General features: G+C 37.7%; 1 protein-coding gene across 1 annotated transcript in view; it reads right to left on the bottom strand.

The window, feature by feature from the left end:
• Positions 1 to 12,513, bottom strand: part of LOC127453993 (ankyrin-2-like) — a 120,785-nt gene that overhangs the window by 38,689 nt on the left and 69,583 nt on the right. The window contains exons 24-31 of the mRNA XM_051720880.1: positions 9,883 to 10,024; positions 9,206 to 9,217; positions 8,897 to 8,984; positions 8,226 to 8,329; positions 7,058 to 7,093; positions 5,445 to 5,669; positions 1,857 to 1,955; positions 232 to 386 (exon numbers count right to left, since the gene is read on the bottom strand). Coding sequence (XP_051576840.1) covers positions 232 to 386; positions 1,857 to 1,955; positions 5,445 to 5,669; positions 7,058 to 7,093; positions 8,226 to 8,329; positions 8,897 to 8,984; positions 9,206 to 9,217; positions 9,883 to 10,024 — 861 coding nt within the window. The remainder of the gene's footprint in view (positions 1 to 231; positions 387 to 1,856; positions 1,956 to 5,444; positions 5,670 to 7,057; positions 7,094 to 8,225; positions 8,330 to 8,896; positions 8,985 to 9,205; positions 9,218 to 9,882; positions 10,025 to 12,513) is intronic.

The raw sequence follows: 12,513 nt of genomic DNA, 5'->3' as shown, positions 1-12,513 counted from the left end.
GTAACCAATAATATAAAAAAAGAACAAAAAAAGTACTCTAATTGCATAATGCATGTTTCTTGTAGCGTGCAACCACCAGCACTGTTGTTTAATATTGTGCAGCTTAACGTAAGAAATTACATTGCTTAAACCTTAAGCTAGTTAAAATAATCCTTAATGGATCAGCTAATGGAAAGGCATACTGGAAAGCATTATATATTTGTTTGTACGCAGCCAACGTGTTGTACTCACCCTCATCCATGCCGTTGAGTATCTGGTTGAGCTCTTCTTCAGTGTACTCGCAGTGATGCTCTTTCCAGCTCTCTCCCGTCTCACTGCGTAAGATCACCAGCTCTCTCTCCATCCCTCTCAGAGCCGCAAAGTGAGGGATCTCAACGATCACCGGCCTGATACCCAGCACACCATTACAACAGCGTTATTCATAAAAACATCCTCAAGTCCTCTATAATCACTGCCTTTGTACTTGTGTGTTATGAGTGCTGTATTATCACAGCTATAATCCGTTAACTTTTACGCATATGCAAGGTCATTAGAATCATTGTAAATCTTTTTTAATCATAAAGCAACTGGACTTGGTTGATTTTTTTTAACATGAGCGGTAAAGCATCTTGATCCTTCAAGTCTTCAGATCTTTAAATGTCTAGATAATTCAAGTCTACCAGTTAAAGATACATTTGTTTAAAATCCTACTGGACATTCTATGAGCTGAATGAAACCTTTCACAGACATAATTTAAGACTATTTAAATGCACATACATTCATGCTGCAACTAAGGGTAGCTCACAAAATGGCAAAACAAATGAAAAAATACACAAGCAATTGGGTACAAATGGTCAACTCAGGAAGCTAAAGGAAATATGGATAGATTATTTGTAAGATTACAAATGACCAGTGTGACATTACTCCACATACTATATCTAAAGCATGTTGCTTTCATCATGAATTTCACAAACTTATGAACATTCATGATGGTGCAGTGTAACAATCAACAAACAAGTGAAACAATCATGACTAATAAGGTTGAATCTCATGTAACCTGTTATGAACACGTTCAGATCATATTTCACTCTAAAAAAAAACAAAAAAAAAACAACAATAATTTTGCTTAAAAAATGAAGCCTACAGTATGCTTGGGAAACCATCAAAAAAATAAATAATTGTATTGCAATATTATAGGATTTAGCACACCCCATTCCCATTATCGAAAAGCAAAAAAAAAAAAAAATGTAAAAAAAAAAAAATATTATAATAATAATAAAAAAATCTGATAAAAAAATTACTGTAATGCAAATAAATTCAATATTAAAATATTATAAAAAACATTTTGTAAAATATATTTATAATTGAAACTGAAAAGTACTGTATCTAGACATCATGTAAGTATTTAATCATTGCATTACGGTATTCATTTATGATAATACCTTAAAAACACATATTACAGTAAAGAGAATCTAATAACAATCACATTTGACAATAATGGGAATTATAGAAATAAAACATAGAAGTTCAACGTCTGGACGCATTACAGTAATGAGAATGGGGGGTGGGGGGTGTCTGCTTAATTGACATGAAAAAAATAAGTATTTGTTATTGTTAGACAAAATATAATTTGTTATTTTATTTCTTTTGATTTTAGGGTGAAATGTGACCTGGAAATATTTTCATGCGATTCACCCAAAAAAGGCATAATTGACAACTTACTACATTGCCCCTATGATACCATATATCACCTTACAGAGGCAACACAAACACTTCACAATGAATATAACAAATACTACACAAATAAAGGAATATAACAGGAGGACGTGGGGTGAGGGACTGGCATCCATTGACTGTTTCATATGCGTCACTCCTACCCCAAAAATTTTGTCCCTGGTGGCCCCAGCTGAAGAATGCGGCTAACCAAACTCTCGCCCTCATTCAGAGGGGGCGGGGCAGTAGGGAGGTGGAGCTTACTGTCATCCAATAGCAGCAGTGAGAAAAGAGAGCATAGGTGACATATTGTCGGATTTGTTTCATATATATACCCTTCATTTAGCAGATCTTTTCCTAAAAACAAAAATGGGAAATCGACTGGAAAAAGTAAAATAATAATAAAAACAAAAAACACTAAATTGCTCTTTTAACTCTATTTTGAATAACATTGTGTTGGTTCTTAGACAAGAGCTAGTATGTGTTCAGAATGGCACACTACCATACTACTATTTCTGCAGTATGGAGATGTATATTTTGCACAATACGTAAATTATCTGTAGATATGGGATACTTGGATCGCCTTCTACTTTTGAAAAAATATGCAGAATACAACAAATCACACTGCCTGGAAAACTGTATCATACAATTCAATGTGCTGAATTTGAGTTTCTATTTAAAGTGTGACAAATGATCCAGAACTAACCATGATCTTCTTCATGACTCATTATTTTATTGGACTGGCTTCTTAAACTGAATCGAATTTACACAGAGATTCGTTCAGCTCATCTTTCCCGAATGAGGTCGTATGTGGGTGACAACTGAACTTTATTAATGTAGACACCATCCATCCACTTAATGTTAGTCAATATGAAAAAACATTAAAATTATTCATGGAGCGTTTCCAGAAGGATCCATTTGCAAAATGATTAAAAAAAATTGTTAGAAAATTTCGCTGCAAGAAATAAAGCTAAAAAACAAACAAACAGTGTTATGGCTTTGTTAAATGAGGAAAAGCAGGTAGATCATCATCCGTTTAGACTGGGGGTAAATAATAAAATACAGCAAAGCATACCTTAAATTACATGCCAAGACTGCTGAATATTATTGCATTGAAAAGTCAATATAATATCTTCTGATAATTAAAATAGTCCATATGTTTTTTATATAAAAAGTCCATACCTGTTACATTGTAGCCATTAAAATTTCCAGCTATTATTGCAAAAATAATTATAAAATAATTGCTAAAAGTTGCTAAAAACACAACCAGTATTCTGTATATTTACAGTCGTGCTCAAAAGTTTGCATACCCTGGCAGAAATTGTGAAATGTTGGCTTTGATCTTTTATTTAAGGATAGTGATCATATGAAGCCATTTATTATCACATAGTTGTTTGGCTCCTTTTTAAATCATAATGATAACAAAAATCACCCAAATGGCCCTGATCAAAAGTTTACATACCCTTGAATGTTTGGCCTTGTTACAGACACACAAGGTGACACACACAGGTTTAAATGGCAATTAAAGGTTAATTTCCCACACTTTTTAAATTGCAATTAGTGTCTGTGTATAAATAGTCAATGAGTTTGTTAGCTCTCACGTGGATGCACTGAGCAGGCTAGATACTGAGTCACGGGGAGCAGAAAAGAACTGTCAAAAGACCTGCGTAACAAGGTAATGGAACTTTATAAAGATCGAAAAGGATATTAAAAGATATCCAAAGCCTTGAAAATGCCAGTCAGTACTGTTCAATCACTTATTAAGAAGTGGAAAATTCGGGGATCACTTGATACCAAGCCAAGGTCAGGTAGACCAAGAAAGATTTCAGCCACAACTGCCAGAAGAATTGTTCAGGATACAAAGAAAAACCCACAGGTAACCTCAGGAGAAATACAGGCTGCTCTGGAAAAAGACAGTGTGGTTGTTTCAAGGAGCACAATACGACGATACTTGAACAAAAATGAGCTGCATGGTCAAGTTGCCAGAAAGAAGCCTTTACTGCGCCAATGCCACAAAAATCCCGGTTACAATATGCCCGACAACACTTTGACATGCCTCACAGCTTCTGGCACACTGTAATTTGGAGTGATGAGACCAAAATAGAGCTTTATGGTCACAACCATAAGCGCTATGTTTGGAGAGGGCTCAACAAGGCCTGTAATGAAAAGAATACCATCCCCACTGTGAAGCATGGTGGTGGCTTACTGATGTTTTGGGGGTGTGTGAGTTCTAAAGGCATGGGGAATCTTGTGAAAATTGATGGCAAGATGAATGCAGCATGTTATCAGAAAATACTGGCAAACAATTTGCATTCTTCTGCACGAAAGCTGCGCATGGGACGCCCTTGGACTTTCCAGCATGACAATGACCCTAACCACAAGGCCAAGTTCACCCTCCAGTGGTTACAGCAGAAAAAGGTGAAGGTCCTGGAGTGGCCATCACAGTCTCCTGACCTTAATATCATTGAGCCACTCTGGGGAGATCTCAAACATGCGGTTCATGCAAGACGACCAAAGACTTTGCATGACCTGGAGGCATTTTGCCAAGACCAATGGGCAGCTATACCACCTGCAAGAATTTGGGGCCTCATAGACAACTATTACAAAAGACTGCACGCTGTCATTGATGCTAAAGGGAGCAATACACAGTATTAAGAACTAAGGGTATGCAGACTTTTGAACAGGGCTCATTTCATTGTTTTCTTTGTTGCCATGTTTTGTTTTATGATTGTGCCATTCTGTTATAACCTACAGTTGAATATTAATCCCATAAGAAATAAAAGAAATGTGTTTTGCCTGCTCACTCATGTTTTCTTTAAAAATGGTACATATATTACCAATTCTCCAAGGGTATGCAAACTTTTGAGCACAACTGTATATAAGTGGTGGAAATGAAGCCACAACTGTGAAATAGTTGTAATTTTTTTAAAATGTATCAAAATTAATTTTTAAATAGTTTGTTTATTTTACACTTTGTTTGGATTATCATAGTTTTAAACATGTAATAATTAAAATTTTTATAATGGATTTCAAAGTTTAATATTGAAAGTCTGGGTCTGGGACATGGCTAAAACAGTTCTTTGAATAAAAATCAACCCTTACATGGAAGTGCCCAAAGTTGAAGAAACACCCATGTTATTTATTTTAATTTTTTTTTTAATTTTTCCCTTTTTCTCCCCAATTTGGCATGCCCGATACCCAATGCACTCTAAGTCCTCGTGTGTGGCGTAGTGACTTGCCTCAATCCGGGTGGCGGAGGACGAATCTCAGTTGCCTCTGCGTCTGAGACCGTCAATCCGTGCATCTTATCACGTGGCTTGTTGAGCACATTACCGCGGAGACATAGCGCATGTGGAGGCTTCACGCTATTCTCCGCAGCATCCACGCACAACTCAACACGTGCCCCACCGAGAGCAAACCACATTATAGCGACCACGAGGAGGTTATCCCATGTGACTCTACCCTCCCTAGCAACCAGGCCAATTTGGTTGCTTAGGAGACCTGGCTGGAGTCACTCAGCACACCCTGGATTTGAACTCGCGACTCCAGGGGTGGAAGTCAGCGTCAATACTCGCTGAGCTACCCAGGCCCCTGAAACACCCATATATTATTATTATTGATTTTTTTTATTTTTTGTGGTACGACCAGTTAAAATATTAGCAAGGCAAGTAAATCTCTTAACAACTGGTCCATACTGTGGTTATAAAGTACATATTACTAATTCCAGATTTAACTATCTAACAGTTGCTTACCCAAGAAATTGGGCTCCAGAGGGTCCCACCTCGATCAGCCTGCTAGCCAGACCCTCTCCCTCCACCACTGGGGGCATAGTCGCCAAACGGTGCCTTTTCACCAGTCTACAGGTGACCCGAGTAGGAGCACTACATTTCCGTGGTGGAATGATGATTCGAAGGCCATTGTGACGGCACCCTCGCATGGCACCTCCACGGGCGTCCACCATGAAGCTGACCAAGAAACTGCATACAGGGTACATGATGTTATAATGTATTTAAAAATGAGACCCTAACTTCAGATTAAGCTTTAGTAATGATACAGTTTGCACAACACTGATGAAAAAAACAGACATGTTTGGAATGTAGTCATAATGATCATGATGCTCAACTGCATCATGAACATTAAATACTTAACACAAATATTATCAATTGAAATGTTTAATGTTCATGCAAACACACACACACACACAAACCAGCATAGTGTCAGGAAATATGATTTGGAGATGCAATCTTGGTGGCACAACATGCATGGCAAACACAACGCACCCATTTTTATTTACTTTAATGTTATTTTAGCAAAGTGAATACAATAACGAGGACCCACTCATGGTGGCGCACCACTATGATAATGCACAATAAGCTATTTAAAAATATAAAGATAAAAAAACTCAGACAACAAATATTGTGTTAGTGTCCAAGACGTCTTTGGGAAATTACAAATATCATTCAGATGACTTCCAACTTGCAATGCCTGTTGGCATCTCTGAGAGTTAATCAACCAAATTATGTTTTAAAATGTTATCAGGGTCCCCACCCCTTTAATAACCTCTGGTCTAGTTTGTGATTTCCTTATGTATGGCAGGTACCAATTGTAACCAAGCTAACAAAGAGCCCTATCTAGATTTTAAACAGCACAGCATAACTACAAAAATGCACACAATACAGAAATTTGCATGACTTTCAGAACTGTATTAATTTCTGAAAACATAATGAAAAAAAAAATTCTTCCAATTTGGAATGCCCAATTCCCACTACTTAGTAGGTCCTCGTGGTGGCACGGTTAGTCACCTCAATCCAGGCGGCGGAGGACAAGTCTCAGTTGCCTCTGCTTCTGAGACCGTCAGTCCGCGCATCTTATCACGTAGCTCATTGTTCATGACACCGCGGAGACTCACAGCAGGTGGAGGCTCATGCTACTCTCCGCGATCCACGCACAACTTACCACACACCCCATTGAGAGCGAGAAACACTAATCGCGACCACGAGGAGGTTACCCCATGTGACTCTACCCTCCCTAGCAACCGGGCCAACTTGGTTGCTTAGGAGACCTGGCTGGAGTCACTCAGCACACCCTGGCTTCGAACTTGCGACTCCAGGGGTGACAGTCAGCATCAATACTCGCTGAGCTACCCAGGCCCCCCACTGAAATCATAATTTTAAAATTCCCTGATATTTTGCATTAGCATGGGAACTCTGTACTATACTCAGCTTTATTCTACACCAATGTTTTTATCAAGACTTATAATGTTCCAAGAGACATTGCAAGATGACACAAAACTCAGCGTTCCCGGTGTTGAATGCACAGTGAAAGAGGATGAGGAGGTCAGAGGTCGAATGACACACAAAGTCACCTGCTGTTGTCATTGTCATGACACGGAGAAGAACGGCTGAAGACCAAAAATACCATTCAGAAAGAAAGAGAGAAAGAAAGAGGATGAAAGAGAGAAGTCTGAAAAATAGGGTAACTTAAAGGAACTAGTTAGTAACAAGTTAGTAACATTTTCAAGGCCATCATCCAATAGGTTTCATGTGGTCATTAAAAATACAACATTAAATGTTTGCACGAAATATTTGTGAATATTTTTCTGGAAAACCTTGCAATACCAAGAACAAATATTTAAATGTGAAAAAAATGTGCAGAAATAGTTTGTCAATATGAAACAGCGTTTGCAACTGATTTACATTCGTAATGTGATGTAAAACAGGATATTCAACAGGGACAAAACGTATGGACGTATGGTGGGATTTTTTTTATTTGGAATAACATTCACAATAAGTAAGTAACATGTATTAAGAAAGTAATGTTGCCTTTAATACAAGTGTATGTGAGAAAGTGTGTGTGTGTGTGAGTGAGTGTGTGTGTGAGTGTGAGTGATTGTGTGAGTGATTGTGTGTGTGACTGTGTGTGAGTGAGTGTGTGTGTGTGCATGTGAGTGTGTGCATGTGAGTGTGTGAGTGTGTGTGAGTGAGTGAGTGTGTGTGTGTGCGTGTGAGTGTGTGTGCATGTGAGTGTGCGTGTGTGTGTGTGCGTGCGAGTGCGTGTGTGTGTGTGTGCGTGCGTGTGAGTGCGTGAGTGTGTGTGTGTGTGTGTGAGTGCATGTGTGTGTGTGTGAGAGTGCGTGTGTGCGTGTGTGTGTGAGTGCATGTGTGTGTGTGTGAGAGTGCATGTGTGCGTGTGTGAGTGTGTGTGAGTGTGTGAGTGTGTGCGTGTGTGTGTGAGTGTGTGTGTGAGTGTGTGAGTGTGAGTGTGTGTGTGTGTGAGTGTGAGTGAGTGTGTGTGATGTGTGTGTGTGTGTGTGTGTGTGTGTGTGTGAGTGTGTGTGAGTGTGTGTGTGTGTGTGAGTGTGTGTGAGTGAGTGAGTGAGTGTGTGTGTGTGTGTGTGTGTGTGTGTGTGTGTGAGTGTGTGAGTGTGTGTGTGTGAGTGTGTGTGTGTGTGTGAGTGTGTGAGTGTGTGAGTGAGTGTGTGTGTGTGTTTATGTTTATGAGTGTTGGAGAGCACTCATATATCTTTTGCATACCCTGAATGAGCAGGACTTGAGGAGAGCGCTACATTATCCAGGTTTTCATTTTCCCAGCTCATTCTGTACGAATCTTTTTCATTCTCTCTTGATAGAGAAGACACCTGGAGTGGATCAAGGCATTCCTGTTAAAAATGTAGCTAACAACTAAACCTTTTTAGTGTGATAAAGAAATGAAACACAGAATTCAAGAGCACAGAGAGTCAAAACTACAAATAAATCTGAAAACAATTGTCTTTATATATGTGCACGTCAGAAAGATGATCAAAAGTGGCATGAGCTGCAACACCCACTATTATCAATATTTAATCAAAATGTGAAATTGCTGTAACATAAATGGTATAACTTTAAACCCTAAGAAAATCCTAATTTTAAACATAATAAACATATTTATGTGAAATGGTCTGCTTGAAAATTGTGAATTTGCTATCTTTCTTTAAAATAAATGCCTCTTGGTTTAATATTTTAAGATCTAATGCAATGACTTTCACATGTTTTTAAGTGTTCCTTAAGTGTCCATTAGAAAAATCATTTTAGTAAAATATTTAACATGGATTGAAATGTTTTGTCAAAATAATAATAACAATAATAATAACAACAACACCAACAACAACAACAACAACAACAATAATAATAATAAATAAATAAATACCACTTATAAAACCTTGTACCTGGTTAGCATAAATCATATCTTCCATCATCCCATAATGCCTTGCTGGGTAGTAGCTTTGGTGAGTGGGTGTGTAGGATCTGTCCAAACTGATGACAAACATGAAAATAAAATCGACCAATCGGTTGTCAGTTGGAACGGCAACATTATTACACAAAGATGTAAACAGAGCAAACTTTCAAAAATATCAGCAATATCAATCCATCTATTAGCAACTACAATTCTCAGCATCTATGACACTTTACAGAATATCAAAATAATAGTTATAAATGACACTCTGATACATGAAAGTGCAGTGTTTTCCACATACCTTTGTAAGTGACTGTTAGCATTAGCGGAAAAAGGAATAAGTGAGTTAAAATATGACAATTAACATTTATTTATACAATATACATAATACATTTAAGTTATACTTATGAAGGAAAGTAATAAAAAAAAGTCATTCATTTTAAGGAATATTCCTGGTTCAATGCAATTTAAGATTTTAATGTTTAAAAAACGTTACAAATCAAATTATAAATTTTTAACTATATAAATATACTTGTATAAGCTATTTTATATTTAAATATACTGTATAAACATAAATATATTTTACTATACAAATTAACTTTTTTACTGTATAATTTAAATGCTTAAACAAAAACACAAGCTTCACATTTCTGCTTTTAAATTCATCAGTTCAATCGCCCCATAGACTTTCATTGTAAGTGTATTACTGTACACATGATTTCCTTTTGTTTATACAAACTGGGAGATGAACTGAAATGATTTTTGTGATAATCACTAGAATGCCACAGAAGCCATCAATACATTGTTTTTAACTCTGCATATTCACTCTACGGTTACAATGTGTACAGAACAAAACAGTGGCAATTATATAAATATTAAATGATGACAAATTGGCAGAATTTGAGTCAATAGCAGGATCTTGGAAAACAAACATAACCCTATTTATCAACTCCATATTTCATAGCAAAACTAATCTACCTGTCAGATCGTTCTCCCTCTAGGCTGAAGCGCAGGTAGTTCATGCCGTCCAGGTATTGACCAGGTAGAGAGTCATCTCCCAACTCTCTCAAATCCTCAGCCCTCAAGTACTCACCACCATCACCTGTCATTGTGTCATCACCTGGTGCACAGATGTTAAAAGACCTTATAACTGTCATTAAAAACAAATGCATTGAAAAGCACTTTCCCAATAAAGGGATTATTCAATCTAAAACTTGAGAGACCTTCAGAGATAAACTTGAGAGATGCAAGAATGTGTATATACACAAACACCCACACAATTCACTGGTCCTTCATTCTAGCCATTTGCATTTGCTGAAAATTACATACATACTGTCAGCAAAGCCTCTATGATTTAGTATCACAGCAAACTACATTGCAGCAGTTCTAGAGCATTACAATAGAGAATGAAGCTAGATGAAGCAGTTCTGCCGCGATTGTTATGAGTGGCCAGCAGGGGCAGTGTTTCTAGCCTGTGCTGTAAGCCAATGCGCTGACGATGAAGGCAAGACATACTGTAGAGCAACAGTGGAGTTTGGCTGTCAGTAGCGTATTGGCTGCCTAGAGTGTGGAACAATGAGAAATAACAACAAAAATAGAACAGAAAATAGTGTATAGTACTTTCAAAAGAAATAGGCAATAGCAAAACAAGCAGCTGTAAGTCTGTAGCAAACTCAGATAGATGCTCAAACTTCAACTCTTGTTATTTGACAGTAATTTTGTGGCTTTAAGTCCATGTCTCTAAGTTTTGAGGCTTGCCCCCCTAGATTTTCCTTGTGCCCCACAGTCAGACGGTGAAAGAAACAGGGGACCCTTCATCTAAGTTACAATAATGAACAAACACAATCTGTTTTAACAAACAACACACACATTACTGTATGTTCTTGTACATATTGAATACATCATTCAAACATTATGAGTGCAGGTTGGAAAAAGTATGTGATGAAGTCAACAAAAACTAATAAGAGTCACGAGTTGGAAAACCTGGCATCTAATTAATGAAACAAGATTGGAGGTGTGGGTTAGAGCTACTTTGACTTATAAAAAGCACTCAAACATTTTGAGTTTGCTATTCACAAAAAGCATCTGCTGACGTGGACCATGCCTCGCAAAAAAGAGATCTCAGAAGACCTACGAACAAGAATTGTTGCTTTGCATAAAGCCGTAAAGGGTTACAAAGTTATCTCGAAGAGCTTAGATATTCATCTGTCCACAGTTAGACAAACTGTCTGTAAATGGAGATGATTTAGTACTGTGGGTACTCTCACTAGAAATGGCCGTCCAGCCAAGATGACTCAAGGGCACACCGCAGAATGCTCAATGAGGTAAAAAATAACCCTAGAGTGACTGCTAAAGACTTGAAGGAATCAATGGAACTGGTTAACATCTCTGTTCATGCATTTACTATACGGAAAACACTAAACAGGAATGGTGTCCATAGCAGGACACCACGAAGGAAGCCACTGCTTTCCAACAAAAACATGTCTGCATGCCTGAAGTTTGCAAAAGTCCACCTTGACACTCCACAACACTACTGGGAAAATATTTTGTGGACTGATGAAGCTAAGGTTGAATTGTTTGAGAAGAACATGCAGCAATACGTATGGCGTAAAAAAGGGCACCGCATACCAACATGAAACATCATCCCAACGGTGAAGTACGGTGGAGGGAGCATCACGAATTGGGGCTGCTTTGCTGCTTTTAGGGCTTGGACCGCTTGCCATTGTCGAGGGAAAAATTATTTAAAGTTTATAAAGATATCCTACAGGATAATGTCAGGGTGGCTGTGCGTCAGCTGAAGCTCAATAGAAGTTGGGTGATACAGCAGGACAATGACCCTAAATAGAATAGCATAAAAAAAAGAAAATCCACCTTTTGTAGTGGCCCAATCAGAGCCCAGACCTTAACACAATAGAGGTGCTGTGGAATGACCTCAAGAGAGCCGTTCACAGCAGACATCCTAAGAATATGGCTGAGCTGAAGCAATTCTGTAAGGAAGAATGGTCCAAAACTCTTTCTGAAGGTTGTGCAGGTCTAATCCGCAGCTACCGGAAATGCTTGTTTGAGACCATTGCTGCCTTACTTTTTCCAAAACACTGTGAATGTTTAATGGGGTGTGTTCAGTAAAGACATGAAAGATTATTATTGTTTGTGTGTTGTTAGCTTAATCACATTGTGTTTGTCTATACTTGTGACTTTGATGAAGATGAGATCACGTTTTATGGCCAATTAATACAGACAATTAGCTAATTTCAAAGGGTTCACATACTTTTTCTTGCCACTGTATATTTATAAATCTAATACATGCACTGTAATGCACTGCATTTTCATTGTTACAGATCCAACATCATCCAACTGGTTAGTTTTGTACTTTTGCGTAGGTAGCATTTTTATGACAACACGCTTATTACTAAACAAGCACGCTCTTGTGTTTTCTGTCACTTTTTTAATATTTCTTATAAAATACACCATGACTGATCCTTCTTTGAACTTCACAGTGTATCGTTCACTGAATATGGCTCAAATATCTCATAATCAATAGTACAGATAGCTGCAATAAAAAAAATCTGTACATATAGTCGTGTTTCAAGTATGCTGCAACATTTAGTC

Source organism: Myxocyprinus asiaticus, chromosome 2 (assembly GCF_019703515.2).
Source record: "Myxocyprinus asiaticus isolate MX2 ecotype Aquarium Trade chromosome 2, UBuf_Myxa_2, whole genome shotgun sequence".
In the NCBI taxonomy this organism is placed as follows: Eukaryota; Metazoa; Chordata; class Actinopteri; order Cypriniformes; family Catostomidae; genus Myxocyprinus; species Myxocyprinus asiaticus.
Note: the sequence above shows the minus strand (reverse complement) of the source record. Positions and strands in the feature narration are given on the sequence as shown.